Raw genomic sequence first — 17483 nt, 5'->3', positions numbered from 1 at the left:
AGGGGATGACAATACGTGCTGTGTCTCACAGCACGGACACAGGAACAAGGTTAGTAAGTTCTCAAGACCCTGCCCGGCACTAAGTGAGGTCCAGGGCACAGCATCAAGCACTCCATAGACTATGAAATAGGGACAGTGAGTTGATTACTGAGTACATATATATTTTAGAAAGATTTAATAAACATGCTAAGCCAAGTCATAGGCGGAAACTGGCAGCAAATTTTATACCTTCCAAAAGCATTTCAACACCTTGATAAAGATAAAAGTCACTATCTAATGGGAAGGAAGGACCATCTTCCTGTACCAGTTCGATCGCACTTGTTAGGACGCCCAGGAAGGCAGACGAAAACCACAAACACTTATTACACATCGACGGCATGCCAGAAGTGTACCACGTACTTTACACAGGTTCTCTCACGTAAAATCACACAATCCTAGAGCACAAACTATCAATCTCCTTTTTACAGATAAGGTAACACTTTCAGAGGTTAAATGAACATGCCTGTGGTCACTAGCAAACAGTGGGAAAGCCGCAACCTGAACTTGCTCCAAGCATCCCTAACACCCACACGTTCTCCATGCACGTGGACTGCAACTGGCATTGGAAAGTCTTGTCTCTGCAGGAGGGCAGCTCCGAGGACTAGGAACCCCGCTCTTCGCCATTTTAACCAGCTGCCCAAAGCTGGGCCTAACACAGGCAGGAACTCACGAATGAGGCAAATTAACAGGGCCAGACCGCTGCCTAGACAGCTTTGTGTCAAGAGATGCCTAACATGCCAATTGCGGGAAACACCAAGAGGCGGAGCTTTCAGGCCTGACAAGGCCACTGTTTCTGCAAGAAGGGATGCACGAAGTTGTTAACTTCTTTTCAAAATATATTAACGAGTTGGAGAAAATAAAGACAGGCAGCGGCAGAGCAGAATTAGGACCAAAAATATATTTGGTTTTTACCATGATTTAATATGATTCAATTACAGACTTTATTTTCACGTCTCAGCACACCTCCCCACACTCCTCTTGCAATTCTAAATCTCAGCCTACCAAGTTACTTTTATTTTTGGTGATACTAGAAAACTACATAAGCCTTTGGGTTTCTTTTTTTAATCAAAAACCAATTCACGTATTTGAAAATCTGATATCAACACCTGAAATTATGATGTACAAAAGAAAAATTAATAAAGCTAAAATTAGATCTACTTCATCCACCCATAACCAAGCTTACCCCTCACGTCTTCTTGCTCATTACCCACAGGTTGTGCTCGTTCTCACACCAATTATGTCAGTACCAACGTTATTTAGCCCCATGGAAGTTGGTGTAGCAAATTTCATTCAAAAATAATTTTAAGGGCTTCCCTGGTGGCGCAGTGGTTGAAAGTCCGCCTGCCCACGCAGGGCATACGGGTTCGTGCCCCGGTCCGGGAGGATCCCACATGCCGCGGAGCGGCTGGGCCCGTGAGCCATGGCCGCTGAGCCTGCGCGGCCGGAGCCTGTGCTCCGCAACGGGAGAGGCAACAACAGTGAGAGGGCCACGTACCGCAAAAAAAATAAATAAATAAATAAAATAATTTTAAAACAAAGAAATTTGGGCGTTAAATAAGAAAAACTCACATGATTAGGCTCACTGTAATTATATCCCAGACTCATCTTTCCAAGAAAGGCAATAGCAGAAATAATGAAAAAATTAAGAAGGCAAAAATAAAAGTAACAGTGCAAAGTGAACAAAATCCATAAATGCAAAGTAAAGCAGGCACAGGTAAATCCCTTCCAAGCTTTCCTTCCTTTCACCTTTAATTCAGTCATTAATTCAATAATGAGTTTCAGGAGGTGGGCGGTGGGGGAGGGAGGGAGTGGGAGTTTGGGGTCAGCAGATGCAAACTATTATACACAGGACGGATAAACAACAAGGTCCGACTGTAGAGCACAGGGAACTATATTCAATATCCTGGGCTAAACCATAATGGGAAAGAATACGAAAAAGGATGTATATGTGTATAACTGAGTCACTTCGCTGTACAGCAGAAATTAACACAACATTGTAAATCAACTCGACTTCAATAAAATAAATTTTAAAAAAGAAAAAAATAATGAGTGTCTACTGAATGCCAGACGCCGAGCGGGCCGCCTAGATACACAAACAACTAGGAACAACACAAGAAGTCAGTGATTTTCTCCGGGAAAAATCTACGTGATGGGCTGCACTACCTTAGAGGACAACAGACTCTTCTCCAACTGGGTGTTTTAAAGAAAAAGAAACAAAGCCGAAAAGCTTGGGAAAATATTAATGACGTCACTTCGGGCATCAATGGAAAGACTAATTACACTAATTGACAGAAGCTGGTCCTGGTATCAAGACACCGAGGCCGCAGGTGAGCTCACCGCGCGGCCCGCGCCTCACCGGGGCCGGCTCTGAGCTACAGGGCTGGGAGTTCGGGGGACGCGCTCAGGACCACTGCACCTGGGGCCCTCGCTGGGCAGGTGCTGGACCCGAACCTGGGGTCGCCCCGCCCCCCGGCACCTGCCCCTTAGAGGGGGGTCCGCCCGCAAGGTCACCCAGAGCAAATGACACCTCCCTCCCGTGCGAGGCGGGCTCGCCGCCCGGACCCCGACGACCCCGCCCGGGTCCCGCGGGCCGCTCACCCGGCGCTCGCCGAACAGGTCCAGACGGCGGCCCTGCGGCTGGACGTTGAAGGCGGCGCCCACCGGGGACCAGCTGGTGCTGACCCACCGGACCCGGAGCCCGGCCCCGAGGCCGCCCAGCCGCCGGGCGCACAGCATCGCGCCGCTGCAGCCGCTCCGCGGCGCGAGGGCCCACGAAACCGGACTCCAGAAGCCACCCGCAGCCCCGCCGGCATGCGCGCCGCGTCTCCACGGCAGCGCCCGCCTACCACGTGACCCCGCGCTTCCGGGAAGGGCACTAGGCCGCGGGGCCAGCGCACGTCGGCGTCCGCAGGGCCAGAGCGTCGCCCGCTGCTTTCCCGGGCCGTCGCGTTTAGCGCCCCCGCGCGCCTGGAGGGGGAACCGCAGGACGCCCCGCCCTCCCACGTGGCCGGGGGGATGGCAGGGTCTGCGCGGCGCTGAGCCTCGCACCCGCTGCCGAGAACACACGTCGGCGGCAGGCCGATAGCTGCCCGGCACCCTGAACCGAGACCCGTCGCCCTCCGTCGGCCTCCGCTCCAGGAGGATGCGAGACGCAAGGCACTGCGCCCGCACGTCCCAGCCCTGCAGCCAGAGCTGTCGGTGGACCTCCATCCATCGACTGTAAACTCGCAGTGATCGATAACATAATCGACAACGCAGCTTGTTGGGGGTGGAATCCGCCAAGCTGCAGTCACCGACGGAGGGAGTACGGGGGCGGGACGGCAGCGGCGGAGAGGGTGAGGGGTGGGGCCGGGGGTCGCCCTCCCGGTGACCGCGAGCGGAGGCTGTGCAGAGCTCAGAGCATCCCCTGGACGGCCCGTGAGGATGACCCTGTTGGAGGACAGCGCGGAGGCTGGCGTGGGCGGGCGGGGACCTGCTGCTGGGCCTCGGCTTTGGGCGGAACCGGACGCCCCTGATCCAGTCCCCCAGCGCCCGGCGCGCAGGGCATTGCGTGCCGTGCCGAAGGATGCTTCGTGTCCCTGTACCAAGGACCAGCGCCGACAGAACCTTGTATCTCACCTGAATGCGTGGGCCTGAGGTAGAGTCTGCTCCTGGGAACACCTGTTGGGTGTGAGCAGCCCCGGAACCTTCTCTGAAGTTCCAGGGGGCCAGAAGCGAGGGCCAACTGGGGCGGGCTTCTAACCCGCCCCTTTCCGTCCTCACAACAATTTACTTTTAAACGGAGTTTGTTTTCAGAGTAGCCTGGTGGGGAGAAAAAGCCCCAGTGATAAAAAGATAGAGAACAATGAACATTTAGTAAAGGCAAGTGCCGGGGTACGCTTACACAAGTCTCTACAGCTTAACTAGAAATTCTGCGTTTGTTTGTGTACATACGGTAAGTCGTGATTTCATCTTCTGCTGACTTTTTCATCAAAGATTCCAAATTATTTAAAATCCCCAAAGTCCTAACTCCGTGACGATTAATACCGCTTCGTCTGTGGCTGGTTGGTCCTTGGGGACGGCCACCCCACATCGCAGGCCTGCGCGGCAGGCCCTTACACAGATGTCAAATCTGCCATGTAAAAATATTCATCAATATATGTGACAAAACTACTTACTTTATCATATTTTTTAAAAGGAGTTTCAAATCTGAGAGCTTTTCTTTAGCCCAGAATTGTTCCTAACCATTTTTAATGCAAACATTGAAGTGTAAAAACACCCTCGAAGGATGCTGACTTGTGTGCTACGTTAATGAGGTGTCTTGAGTCTCAGGGAGCCTGGCGTAGTTAGACTTGTAAAAACTGCAGACCAGATCCACAGACAGCAGATGAGAGATAATTCCAAATGGCAGATCAGACACCTCCCCAATCAACTTTATCCTTTTGAAGTTCTTTATAACATGTTTTACATTTCATCTTCTACATTTGCCCTGCAAAAAAAAAAAAGAATTTTACGAAAGCTTGTATCCAATGTTCTGGTCATAAATTGTACTTTTTTCCTTTACGCCTATCTCACCTATAAAGTTCTGACCCTAAATAGAAGGGAGTTAGTACACGAATTGTTTGGTCCATAACAACACCAGACTTAACACTTGGGGAAAAACAGCTTGGCTTATTGCAATTGAAAGAAGCCAAAGCATAAGGACACTCTGGCTCAATAAAGAAAATGATCAGTCCCTACAGCTGGGCCAACGTTAGGGCACCAAGGCAAGTGGGGGACTTGGGGTGTCTCACGTGCTTCACCCAAGTCCTGGCTCTGTTCTAGAAGAAACATACATTAAGGAAAGCCAATAAAATACCTATAAACAGAAATGATTTCCACATATATCCAAAGTTTTCCAAAACCAAGTAATTTTTCACCTTTTCATCTATAGCAGTGCTGACTGCTTATAATGGTAATTCAGAAAATTCCCATTTCCCCAAGGAATGAAGATACTGTAACAACTGCGCTGACTTGGTTGACGTGTGGAGAGAATGGCTGTAAGTCCGTCAGAGTCCCAGGCTGTGGTCTGGAAGATGCTGTCGCTTGAATGTGCACCGGGCTTGTCTCCTCTTGCTTCTTTATTAGTTGCTCTCAGCTAATGGAAAAGTGTATGGAGTTAACGTAAGCATAGTCAACGCTTCCAGAATTTTAGGAGGGGATATTCGCTGGACCACAGGGCAGTTCTCCTCTAGATTACTTAAGTTACCTAGTACAGTGTAAATGCTATGTCAGCAGTTTCCAGGTTGGCAAATTCAAGTTTTGCTTTTTGGAACTTCCTTTTTTTTTTTTGCGGTACGTGGGCCTCTCACTGTTGTGGCGTCTCCCGTTGCGGAGCACAGGATCCAGACACGCAGGCTCAGCGGCCATGGCTCACGGGCCCAGCCGCTGTGCGGCATGTGGGATTTTCCCGGACTGGGGCATGAACCCGTGTCCCCTGCATCGGCAGGCGGACTCTCAACCACTGCGCCACCAGGGAAGCCCCTGATTTTTGTTTTTTTCAAATATTTTCCAACCATGGTTGGTTGAATCTGCAGATAACGGAACTGTGGATACAGAGGAAAACTAAAACAGAGTCAAGTTTGGCAAACAGTTTACTAACAACTGTTTGTTGAGTTGAATGGTGATGAAAACCCAAGATAGAAAGTGAGCAGAGTGTCCTGCAGTTTCCTGGGCTGTGCCATTGTCACCGGCCCAAACTCTTATTAGTCACAGATGGAATAAACACTTCCTTTTCTTTCCCTGGAATGTCCTCAGGAACTCAGATGGGCGATACATCATCACACGGCTCCTTCGAGCACTAAAATGATATCAAAACACTCCCCACAAGGAACGCCCGAGCAAAGGATTCTTCAGGTCATGGGAATGAGGGAAAATATCAAATACACTGTAATAAACAGAGCAGGTATTTTTACATTTACTCTTGGAAGGATAGTGAGCTCTATAGACTCAGTTTTAGGAATCACTTTCCCACTTTCACCTTTTTATGGTTATGACAGTGGTGATACAATTAACGTGGTAAAATCATCAAATAACATCTTCAGCAAGCCGATTCGGGCAGATGGAGAGACAGTTATAGCCGCTCCCCGCCACCCCCACCCCCCCCCGACCCGTCACGCGCCGCTGAACAGGAGGAAGCCCGTGAACGTGGTGTCGTCGTCCTCATCCGCAAACAAGCCGTTGAACCGCTCGCCTCCCGTCACCTGCAACCACACCTTGTCCCCGAGCTTCAGCTGCAGGACGAGGCCACCGGACGCCTGGTCCTCGGAGCTCGTGTAACCGTCCTTGGTGTGCAGGACTTTTACCCCGTTTTTGACCAAAGACACCTGGACATTCCTGGAGAAAACGGTGATGTGGTAGGTGAAGTAATAGACGCCAGCGATGTGGCAGGTGAATTTCCCCGTGGCCACGTCGTAGTGGCCAAACTCGTTGTACAGGATCCTGTCGAACTTGACGGGCACGTCTGATGGAGGGAACTTGCTGAGCACCGTGAGCCCCACGGTGAAGGCGCTTTTGGGCAAGGCTGGCGTCTCCCCAATTTTCCCTTTTTCTCCTCGATCCCCTTTCCAGCCTCTCATTCCCCGGGCTCCAGGCTCACCCTGGGGCCCCAAGGGGCCGGCATCTCCCCTGGGACCCGGCTTTCCAGTGGGGCCCACGGGGCCGGGTAAACCAGTTGGGCCCGAAGGTCCGGTGCTGCCCTTTGGCCCTTCTGGACCGACGGGACCCACGTCGCCTTTCTCCCCCTTCTGCCCTTGGGCGCCAGTCTCTCCTCTGAGGCCTTTCTCTCCCATGGGGCCCACAAGTCCCTTTGGCCCGTGTTTCCCTGGGGGGCCTCTTGAGCCCTGATCACCTTTGACGCCCTTTGCTTCAACATTTCCATCGGCTCCTAGGTAGGACAAGAAAGAACGGAGGGAGAGATGATTTGTGAATCTCTGCTTGTGAAAACAACTTTGGTTTTTCTATTATTGAGCAAGCGAATGAGATAAGGCAGCACACGGGTTCAGCATATGCTCAGGGTTTGAAAGTTAATTCACTCCTAAACTGTGCAGATACACACATGTGCACAAAACACCCTTTGACTCTACTACATCAGCATCGGGGCTCACGTTAGAAATGACAGTTACTTGGGGCTTCCCTGGCAGCGCAGGGGTTAAGAGTCTGCGATTCCAGTGCAGGGGGCGCGGGTTCAATCCCTGGTGGGGAATGAAGATCCCGCGTGCCGAGCGAAGCGGCCAAAAACAAAAGAAATGACAGCTCTCTGCCTGTCCCTGAGGGGACACATCTTCGGAAGAGGGAAGAAGGCAAACAGCAGATTCACCAGGGCTGCTTTGGTAGCTGACGCGCAGCCCTGATGACGTGACGCCCCCCCGAGACGCCCCTCACTGGAGTCAGGGCGTCCTGGGCGGGCGCTCACTGCTCGCCGCGTCTGCCGGCCTGTGCACCGCGCCCGGCGCCCGGCGCGTGGCGCTCTCGTGGTTCTGCTTTCCCCGCTCCCCGGCGCCTCCCGCTTCCCAACGCCCTGCCTGGACAGCCGTGGCCCGAGCCCCGGCTCGGGAGTGAGACGCCAGGATCCAGCCCAGTCGCCACCGCTTATGCACAAGCTGATTCCCCAGCTACACCTGGTTCCTCACCTGTACGGCTGGGATAATAAAGTGCCTCCTTTACAAGCTGTTGTATTAAGTGAGTCAGCACATGGAAGGCACTTACAACGACCCAGTGGGGCGAGAACACTGTTCGTGTTGCCGTGGTAACCATCCTCCCTCCCCCTCGGCGACAGCTGCCAGCATCCTCCCTGCCTCCAGGGCCCGGCTCAAGTGCCACCTTCTGCTGCAGTGCCACCCGGGACACTGAGTCAGAATCCAGCATCCCGCCTCAGGGCCCAGTGCTAAATCAGGCTTCAGCAAACTATGGAGCGCGGGCCACAGCCAGCCTCCGCCTGTTTTTGACAGCCCGCAAGCTAAGAACAGTTGACACTTTTAAATGGTCACAAATCATGTTCTGAGATTCATGACAAGTATGTAAAATTCAGGTTTCAATGGAACGCAGCCCCACTTACTAAGGCATCCTCTACGCAGCTTTTCCCTATGACGGCAGAGCTGAGTAGTTGTGACCGAGAGCCTGTGGCCCGCAAAGCTGAAAATATTTACTATCTGGCCCTTTATGGAAAGTCTGCCCATCTCTGCAGTGAACCCTGAGCTTCTGGAGAAAAGGACCGTGCGGCCTTTTTCACTGGAGCATCCTTGGAGCCTCGTAAGGGACTTGTCCTTGGTAAGCACTTAATAATTCCTATCCTATCATTGACGGCTCCGGCTGCGGGCACAGCAGGATGGAAAGCCATCTCTGACCTGGTTCTCCTTTCTCTCCGGTCATCCCGTCCTTCCCTGGGCCACCAGGATGTCCTGGTTCGCCTGATGGAAAATGAGAAAATAGGCAGAAGTTAAAATTCTAGCTCCAGTTTCCCTCGATGTGGGTCCCAGTCAGCGACGGAGGGTCCCGGGGAGCCCCAGCCTGACCCGCACACCCCACCCCTCACAGACCTGCTGGGGGAGGGCAGGCAGGGGCAAGCAGCAAGGGTTCTGAGCGCGCCAAGAAGCGGGCTGTGCAGTGGATGGGTGGGCTTCCCAAGCAGCCAGCTCGGATGATGATCACGATTGCATGTTTCTCACGTGACAAGGACTTGGCGGGGGGGCTTTGTCATTTGTGCTCCTTTTCCATCACTCTGTGGGGAGTGGAGTGGAAGTACTAGCCTCCTATGAAAGCGCAGATGACCATGGTTACACCACACTACTTGGGATGGGAGGGAGGGTTCCAGAAGGATCTCTCTAGCGCCTTACAGTGGTGGTCAAGGTGCCGTGGAGACCCACTGGGACATCAGGCCATGAGGTTCTGCTGCACCCAGGAGTCCTGATGCTCAGAACAGGCTGCCCCGAGCACCAGCATCCTATGTTATGTCCACACATGTATGTTTGTAAGCTATGTACAGGTAATGTTCTAAAAACATGTTCATTATAAAACATACACATGGGACTTCCCTGGTGGCACAGTGGTTAAGAATCCGCCTGCCAGTGCAGGGGACACAGGTTCAATCCCTGGTCCGGGAAGATCCCACGTGCTGCGGAGCAACGAAGCCTGTGCGCCACAACTACTGAGCCTGCGCTCTAGAGCCCGCGAGCCACAACTACTGAACCCACGAGCCATAGCTACTGAAGCCCACGCGCCTGGAGCCCGTGCTCCGCAACAAGAGAAGCCACCGCAAGGAGAAGCCCGCGCGCCGCAATGAACAGCAGCCCCCGCTCGCCGTAGCTAGAGAAAGCCCCCATGCAGCAACAAAGACCCAACGCAGCCAAAAAATAAATAAATTAAAAAAATAAAACATACACACAAATACATTTGAAAACGGTAAGACAAAGATTAAGTTAATTTTTAGTGTGAGAAATGTGATATAATATCCTTCTAAGAAACATGTGTGTTGTATATAATCTAAATAAACTATCTATGTAGCGTGCAAGTCTTAAGGAAGTATGTGAAACTTGAAAGAACGGGGACCGTGGAGGAAGAAGGAGAGAGAATGAGTAGCGGAGAGATAGAGAAATTTGGTGTTGGATACAGGAGCATCTGTCTTCTCTCTCCATCTATCTTCTTCTGTGTGTATAAAATATGTTATAACGAGCGTTTTAAATTAAACCTCCCAAATTTGGAGATAGACCACCCAGCGCACACATGTGCCCTTGAGCCGGAGAGAGAGGATGAGCGCCAGGCGGGGGCCTGTGACCTGGCCCCCACCCGCGCCCTTGGCCTGCAGAAATGTTGCCTCGGCTCTGGAGCAAAGGGGACTCAGACGTTTGTAGAGAAAGCGAGGCTGTGAGCCCGAAGTTTGAGTCACGGATACGGATGCAACACTTCCACCGAGAAGAGTGTAAAGGAGAAGCCGGCGAGGCTGCCCAGCGCTGCGCAAGCGCCAAGGTTCCCTCGGTGGCAGGCGCCTCCGTGGAGCCAGGTGAGAAAACTGCAGCCGCGGAGAGCACGTGCCCCAGCCCCGGGGGTGCAGGCAGCGAGTGCATCGTCCTCTCCGAGGGATGATACAGGAGGCCCACAAAGAGCCGCCCAGGAGAAAGGCCGGCATCGGGCCGTCACGCTTGGAGGGCAGCGGAGCCAGGTTCCGACAGCATCACCTGAGCGATGCCTTCCTGCGCCTCTCCTCCCGGCCCAGCCCGCTGGTGGGTCCAAGGCGGTCCTCGCGGTGAGGAGGGGCGTGGGAGTGACGGGGGCGGGGGGGGAGGGATCTCGAAGACACAGGGCATCCTGTGCGCGTGTGCGGGCACACGCACGCACGTGTACGCACATGTACACATACATGTACACACGTGGTCCCAGCGGGAGGATAAGGGATGGATTTCAATAAGATGGAGGGTTTGCCATTCACTTGGACAGGGCCTTTCACTCCCCAGAAATGAGACGGGCCTAATGCTCCAAAGCGGCGTGGACTCACTGGAGGTGGTGTTATCCGGTAGGAAAGCCCAGCGCCAAGTGCAGGTGGGGCTTGGGGAGAAGGGACACTGCCCCTGGTGACCCGCTGCCCCATCCAGCCCCCGCAGTAAACGCTAGACCACAAACGCCCTGAGCAGGGAAACACCTACAAACGCCTGGAATGTCACACATCTGTACAGCAGACTTCCCACACTGAGTAATTCTTGTTTCCCCAAATCTTAAAGGCTTTTTCAAAATCCATTTTCTAACAGCATTTGCTGGCAAAGCATTAATGTCAGTCCATCCTGAAACTGCTTTTTGTGTATTATGCCATTTTAATATTGCCAGAGGAATATCTAATTCCCTGGTATAATTAAGAAATATCAAAAGAGGCTTCTAAATGTTTATCATTAAGTTTGGTGAAGCTTTCATACGACGTACTGAGAAAAATGACAGCGGCTTGTGTTCACGTTTCTCACAAGTCCTGAAATGCCTTACTTCATTGGTGTGCAGCTTCCTATGAGTCTGCGATACCCTTGGGACATCCACAGTCAGGACAAGGGCATCTCAATGAAGGTAAATGGAAATTCACCTGCCCACAGTTATAATAACTTCCAGGTCGGGGGGGCAGGCGTCTTGACAGCTCTGACGGACCTTCATCATCGTTTTTTCCTTCTAATGCACGTTTGAAGAATTCACATTAAGAATAGAAATGGCAGCTCTGCCCTTCTCAGGCTTCTTTACTGCTTGCATTATCAAGTTCACCTTCAACCGTCAGTTTTTTTGCGGGAGTATTTTCAGCACCCATCTCTCTGTGATAGTTCAACAGCATCATCTGAGAACCCCCTGGTCCAGGCACACTTAGTGAAAAACATCCCAACACGCTGAAGGTCAGTGAACGCGGGAGGGTCCCGGCCAGCCTGCTCACACTGTGGGCCACCACTCTTCCCACGGGACATGGTCCAGGCCTCAAATGAGACGTGTGTATCTGCAAACCGACCAAGTGAGGCCATTCACACGGATTCATAGAGCAAACATTTTAAAAGCTCAATTTTGGGGGCTTCCCTGGTGGCGCAGTGGTTGAGAGTCCGCCTGCCGATGCAGGGGACACGGGTTCGTGCCCCGGTCCGGGAAGATCCCACATGCCGCGGAGCGGCTGGGCCCGTGAGCCATGGCCGCTGAGCCTGCGCGTCCGGAGCCTGTGCTCCGGAACGGGAGAGGCCACAGCAGTGAGAGGCCCGCGTACCGCAAAAAAAAAAAAAAAAGCTCAATTTTGTCTTCACCTAAATGTATCTTTTAAGATGTCAGTAGAAGTTTCGATGTTTTCTTCCTGCACCCAGATGGGTCCTCTGCTTACATCTTAGTTGTATGACCCTATGGTGAGACCAGGGCTCAAGAACCCCATTCAGAAATCAAGCCTACAGGTTTTTGTCACGGAAAGCACTCACACATCCTGGCTTTTGGGACTGTCCCTCCCAGAGGCTGGATCCTGTTCCCAAGTCCCCAAACCGTGGGGAGGTCCCGGGACACAGCACAGATACCCGAGCAGCGGCTGTGCGGCTCCGGGACCCTTCCTGTTCTCTGGCGTTCCGCGCCGCCTGCCTCACGGCAAGGCCTGCACCGTGCTGGGTGCTCTCTGCAGAGATCTAGCCGCCCGATGTCTCTCCAGGACCCGGTGCCAAAAATCCCTCATACCTGTCGCCTGAGGCAGAAAGATCTATGACATCACAAGCTCCTGAAAACGGCCCTGGAGTATCGGAGATGGTGGCCAGCAGACAGGCAGCCCCGCTCAGTGGGAAAGCCCAGGAGGACAGGGGTCCTCATGGCTCGTGCTGCCCTGTACCCCACAGCCAGCCTGGATCTGGCCGGAGCAGGCTCTCCATCCGTGTCTTCTGGGCAATGGATGGATGGATGGGTGGATGGGTGGATGGGTGGGAGGGGTGAGCACACAGGCGATGAATGAATGAAGGACGGAGGTGACAGGACGGGGGACGGGCAGAGGGCGGCTGCGGGCACAGGCGGTGGGTACCTGCGTTCCCCCTGTCTCCCTTTGCTCCATCACGTCCATCTCTCCCGGGCAATCCATTGTGCCCCGGGTTCCCGGGGACGCCAGGGTGGCCCTGCCTGCAGCTGTCCTGTGAGTTCACCATCCCTGCGCAGACTCCAGAGACGAACAGGAGCCACCAGATCCTCATGGCTCAGATGACAGACCTGAACGGAAAGAGGGAAACAGTCTGAAGGGAAAAACTCTCGTCGCCGGGGCCACGGACAAAGCCTCTGCTCTTTGCAGTGGCCGAGCTCGGACAGCACGGTCAGGGCGGGTCAGGGGGGCAGCTGGGAGCAGACTGGCCGCTCACAACCGAAGGACACTGTCCTTGGAAGGACGCGTGTGACTGGGGAGACTCTAATGGTGGGCGATCCAGGAGAGAGCCACGTTCCAAGTCAGGAAACCCCCGCTGACTGTTTCGCTTTGGGCAAAGAAACTCCAACTGACCGTTTCACTTTGGGCAAACCCCTTTTTGCAGCCAGAGAAGAGAATAATGCTTCCCTCACAGGGCTACTGTAAAAACCAAATTTGAGCACATTGTGCATGAAAGCACATTTTGAACAGTAAAGCAAACATGGAATTAGCATTTGCCCCAGCAATCCCACTCCTGGGTATACACCCAGAAGAGCTGAGGGCAGGGACTCCCGCAGATATTTCTACAGCCATGTTCACAGCAGCAGTGCTGTCCACAATCGCTACAAGGTGGAAACAACCCACGTGTCCATTGATGCATCAACGGATAAACAAAATGTGGTCCATCCATATGATGGATACGACTCAGCCTTAAAAAGGAGGGAGATTCTGACACAGGCTACAACATGGATGGACCTTAAAGACATTGTGCTCACTGAACTAGGCCAGTCACACGTGGACAAATGCTGTGTGATTCCACTTACATGAGGTACTGAGAATAGTCAAATTCAGAGACAGAGAGGAGACAAGTTGGTTCCAGAACCACTGTCAATAAGGTGAAGATCAGAAAAAAATTTAGTCACACAAATTTCTTGGTTTCCAGGGCATATAAAAGTTATGTTTATACCATACTGTAGTCTATTAAGTGTGCATAGCCTTATGTTGAAAAACAATTTACATACCTTAATTTTTTATTTAATTTTATTTTTTTTTTGCGGTACGCGGGCCTCTCACCATTGTGGCCTCTCCCGCTGCGGAGCACAGGCTCCGGACACGCAGGCTCAGAGGCCATGGCTCACAGGCCCAGCCGCTCTGCGGCATGTGGGATCTTCCCGGACCGGGGCACAAACCCGTGTCCCCTGCATCGGCAGGCGGACTCTCAACCACTGCGCCACCAGGGAAGCCCTACATACCTTAATTTTAAAAATACTTTATTGCTGAAAAATGCTAACCATTGTCTAAGCCTTCAGCGGGTAGCAGTAGTCACATCAAAGATCATAGATCATCAGAACAAATGTAATGGTGATGAAAAAGTTTGAAATATTGTGAGAATTACCCAAATGGGACACAGAGACATGAAGTGAGCAAATTCTCAATGTAGGGTTGCCACAAATGTTTACTTTGTGACAAAATGCACTGTCTGTGAAGCGCAATAAAGCAACGTGTGCCTACATGCATAGTAACAAAAACTAGAAGCAAATATATCCAAATGCACATGGTTGCTTTGGAATGGTGAGGTTATGGGAGCTTTTCTTTTTTAAAAATGCTTTTTTACAGTGTCTATAAAACCATTTCTACATATACATTTTTAAAACCCAGCCAGACTGTCATCCAAAGGATCACATCGCCATCATATGGAAGCCTCTGTGTGTCTCAGGGTGCAGTTTGATGCAAATAAAAGTATTTTGGGACGGAAAGGCAGATGTTTCCCTTTAAAATCACAAACTTACGGCATTTCAGGAAATTGACTTGAGTTTTCTTAGAGCCAAATTCCATAAATAAGCTACACCGTCCTCTTCTGTTTAACTCAGAAGTGACTGGTCGTAGTCAAATCTAACTTGCACAGACCAACCTCTGTAGGGGGTCTATATGTTTCCCTTTTAATTGTTTCAAAATGTGTTACAATTATTCCAGTAATAAAAAAGATCGGGAGCTCATACAGGTGTCAAACTGGGATGAACTCCATGTTGCTCTCCAGCCAGAGAAGAGCTGAGATAAAAGCAAACATCCATCCTTCTGTGATTCTTTTCCTGGTTCTGCACACTTGACACGGGCGGAGACGTATCACCCCAGGCCCGGCAGGTAGACAAACGTCAACAAAGGATCATGAATAAAGGAACATGCTTTGCTCCCAAAGAAGCAGTGAGATAAGTTGTGGCACCATCTCTAAAGAAAAACTTTTTAGAAGAAGGACATGACGTTTGCACAAGGAAGGAACAGACTAGAAATAACATTCATGTGTTATTTTCCGAAATAAAAAGTTACATTTGCGTTTCTCACAAAGCCTCTGGCTGGCTCCTCAGTTTCAGTGTTTAATTCCTACTTCTGGTGTTTCTCCAGAGTGCACTGCAGCTAGGACCCCGTCCGTCTCCCATCCTTCCCTCCGCCGCTCCCACCCTCCCTCTTGTCTCCTCTGATCACTGCCCCCCGCCGCCTCTTCTCCACGCAGCACCTAGACCAGCATCGCTTACTTGTTGAAGACAGCAACTGCATCCTCCTACTTTTTTTCAGCGCTCACAGTCAAATATTTGTTGAGTGGTTGAATGAATGAATGAATGACAGTGAATAAATGAATGAATAAATAAATATTATCCTGGTTCCAACCACATGCAAATCATCACCCGGGAGGTGGCTGGATGTTGCATCCAGTCCCTGTCAACGCTCTTGGCAGAGGCTGCTAGTCTCTCCAACGCCCCTGCTTACCATCATTAACGGTAACAGAAATGTTAGTTGGCACGTGGCTGCCCACAACAGACTCATCTCCCAGCCACCCTCGCAGCCCAGGTATCACCGTGAAACTAGATTTTGGCCAGTGGGAAGTGGGTAAAAGTGACACGTGCACCTGATGGACCAGGACCTTCACGGGAAGGGGTGCGCCCTCCCTCATGAACTGGAGGGCAACGCTTTGGGGACAGAGGAATCCTGGTCTCTGATGACAGCACAGAGCGGGCCTGCCCTCCCAGCCCATCTTTGACGTGAGAGAGAAATACACATGCTGCTAACTTGCCCAAGCCTGTTATTTAGGTTCCCTCCTGGAGCTAAGCCTAAGTTTTGATGGATGCCAAGGCTTCAGCTGTCAGAGGTGTGCGTGCTCATCCAAAGTGAGGAGGGTTTGACATCTGTAGTCACTCAGCCCGACAAAGTTGCTGAGGACCCACTGGGTCAAAAACCCTTCAGGTGATACATGAAAAATCCCACAGCAAGCCCTGCCTTAGAGCAATACAGTCCGTGTGAACGCAAAGAGAATGGACACAGTCCTTCTGTTGAATGTCAAGTTGGGGGGAAGGAGGGACCCTGGGAAGCCCCTGTGACCCCACAAACCTGACACACGGAAACGGTTAGGGGCAGACGGAAACAGACTGCAAATGGCTCTGGAGTTACTGTTTTTAGACCCAAATAGAATAGGTTCTTACCTCTGATTTCTGGGTTGTTTCTCCTATGCCTGATCTACATTCTCCTTCACTACTGAATTTCTTTCTGAAAGGTTACTCAGGGCCCCTCCTGATTAATTGTCTCCAAGGACATGTTGTCCCTAATTCACAGCCAAGATTAAAGGTTTCTACTCTTCAAGATTCCTACTTGCCCAAATACAAAGATTTAATAAAGACCTGCCAGAACCCAGCTGAGCAATCTTTACTGGGTCTCCAAACCTCTAGCCTCTAAAGGTTAAAAAAAATGCAAGGGATAAGTGAACCCAGCAGCCCTCCCAGATGTGACAGTCCAAGAACCTAAATCTCCAAATTGCCTTCATTGAATACATTTTCTTCGACTTTCTCTATACTTTGTACATATGTATTTCTTCTTCAACATATGTTGAAGGCCTTGTTTTAAACGACACTGGGTAAGTTAGTATTGCCACGAATATAAAAAGGTACATGTTAACATTTGTGCAAAATAATCCATGGGCTTCTCTAGAAAGCTCTCTAGAAAGGTCTGCTAATTCTCATGATTTATTCTACGGTTTCATCCCTCCTCGCAGCCAGTCTGCAGAGTTCTAGCAGAAGAACTTCAAAATCTGCTTCTGTCTCCTGTTTAGCCTCTTAAGTATGTATTTCGGAACTGGCTTAACCCCTTTCCTACCCAAAGCCCCGTAGACAGATACCTACTTAAGCAGGATTATCACACACCAGTAATATAAGAGTGGCTTTAGGACTCTGATGCCTTCAATTGAATTTAAAGAAATTGTTTCCTAAGGCTCTTACCTGAACCCCAGGGCTGCAGGCGGCACGCAGGTGCTATGCAAACAAGGAATCAGGAGCAAACTAAATAAAAATCACACCTTCCTGCCACGCAATCCCCTAGTGGATAGATCTGCAAAACAGCAGGAAGGGGAGGGAACAAGTAAGCACAAGGTGTCCTGGAAGAACTTCCAAAGTGGAGGCAACACTTGAACCAGGGGCATCTTCCAGCAACACCACTTAGTTCGGCCAATTTACCTCCTTCTTTCCGTCCTTTTTATTTTTTGATTTAATTATTATTTTTTTAACATCTTTATTGGAGTATAATTGCTTTGCCATGGTGTGTTAGTTGCTGCTGTATAACAAAGTGAATCAGCTATACATATACATATGTCCCCATATCTCTTCCCTCTTACGTCTCCCTCCCTATCCCACCCCTCTAGGTGGTCACAAAGCACCGAGCTGATCTCCCTGTGCTATGAGGCTGCTTCCCACCAGCTATCTATTTTACAGTTGGTAGTGTATATATGTCCATGCCACTCTCTCACTTCATCCCAGCTTACCCTTCCCCCTCCCCGTGTCCTCAAGTCCATTCTCTACGT

General features: G+C 51.1%; 2 protein-coding genes across 2 annotated transcripts in view; both read right to left on the bottom strand.

Moving 5' to 3' along the window:
* The window catches only part of MIPEP (mitochondrial intermediate peptidase), a gene marked incomplete at its 5' end in the record, with an annotated part of 144406 nt that extends 141631 nt beyond the window's left edge, over positions 1 to 2775 (bottom strand). Inside the window, one exon of the mRNA XM_079721694.1 lies at positions 2638 to 2775. Coding sequence (XP_079577820.1) covers positions 2638 to 2775 — 138 coding nt within the window. The remainder of the gene's footprint in view (positions 1 to 2637) is intronic.
* Positions 2776 to 6170: 3395 nt separating this feature from the next.
* Positions 6171 to 12719, bottom strand: LOC307065093 (complement C1q and tumor necrosis factor-related protein 9; the record flags this gene model as incomplete). Its single annotated transcript, XM_079721879.1, has 3 exons — positions 6171 to 6943; positions 8403 to 8465; positions 12554 to 12719. 3 exons carry the CDS (start codon positions 12717 to 12719, stop codon positions 6171 to 6173), a joined length of 1002 nt encoding a protein of 333 aa, XP_079578005.1.
* Between the last annotated feature and the right edge of the window lie 4764 nt (positions 12720 to 17483).

This window comes from Hyperoodon ampullatus, assembly GCF_949752795.1.
Source record: "Hyperoodon ampullatus genome assembly, chromosome: 16".
Classification (NCBI taxonomy): Eukaryota; Metazoa; Chordata; class Mammalia; order Artiodactyla; family Ziphiidae; genus Hyperoodon; species Hyperoodon ampullatus.
This window is presented reverse-complemented; position numbering and strand designations above follow the sequence as displayed.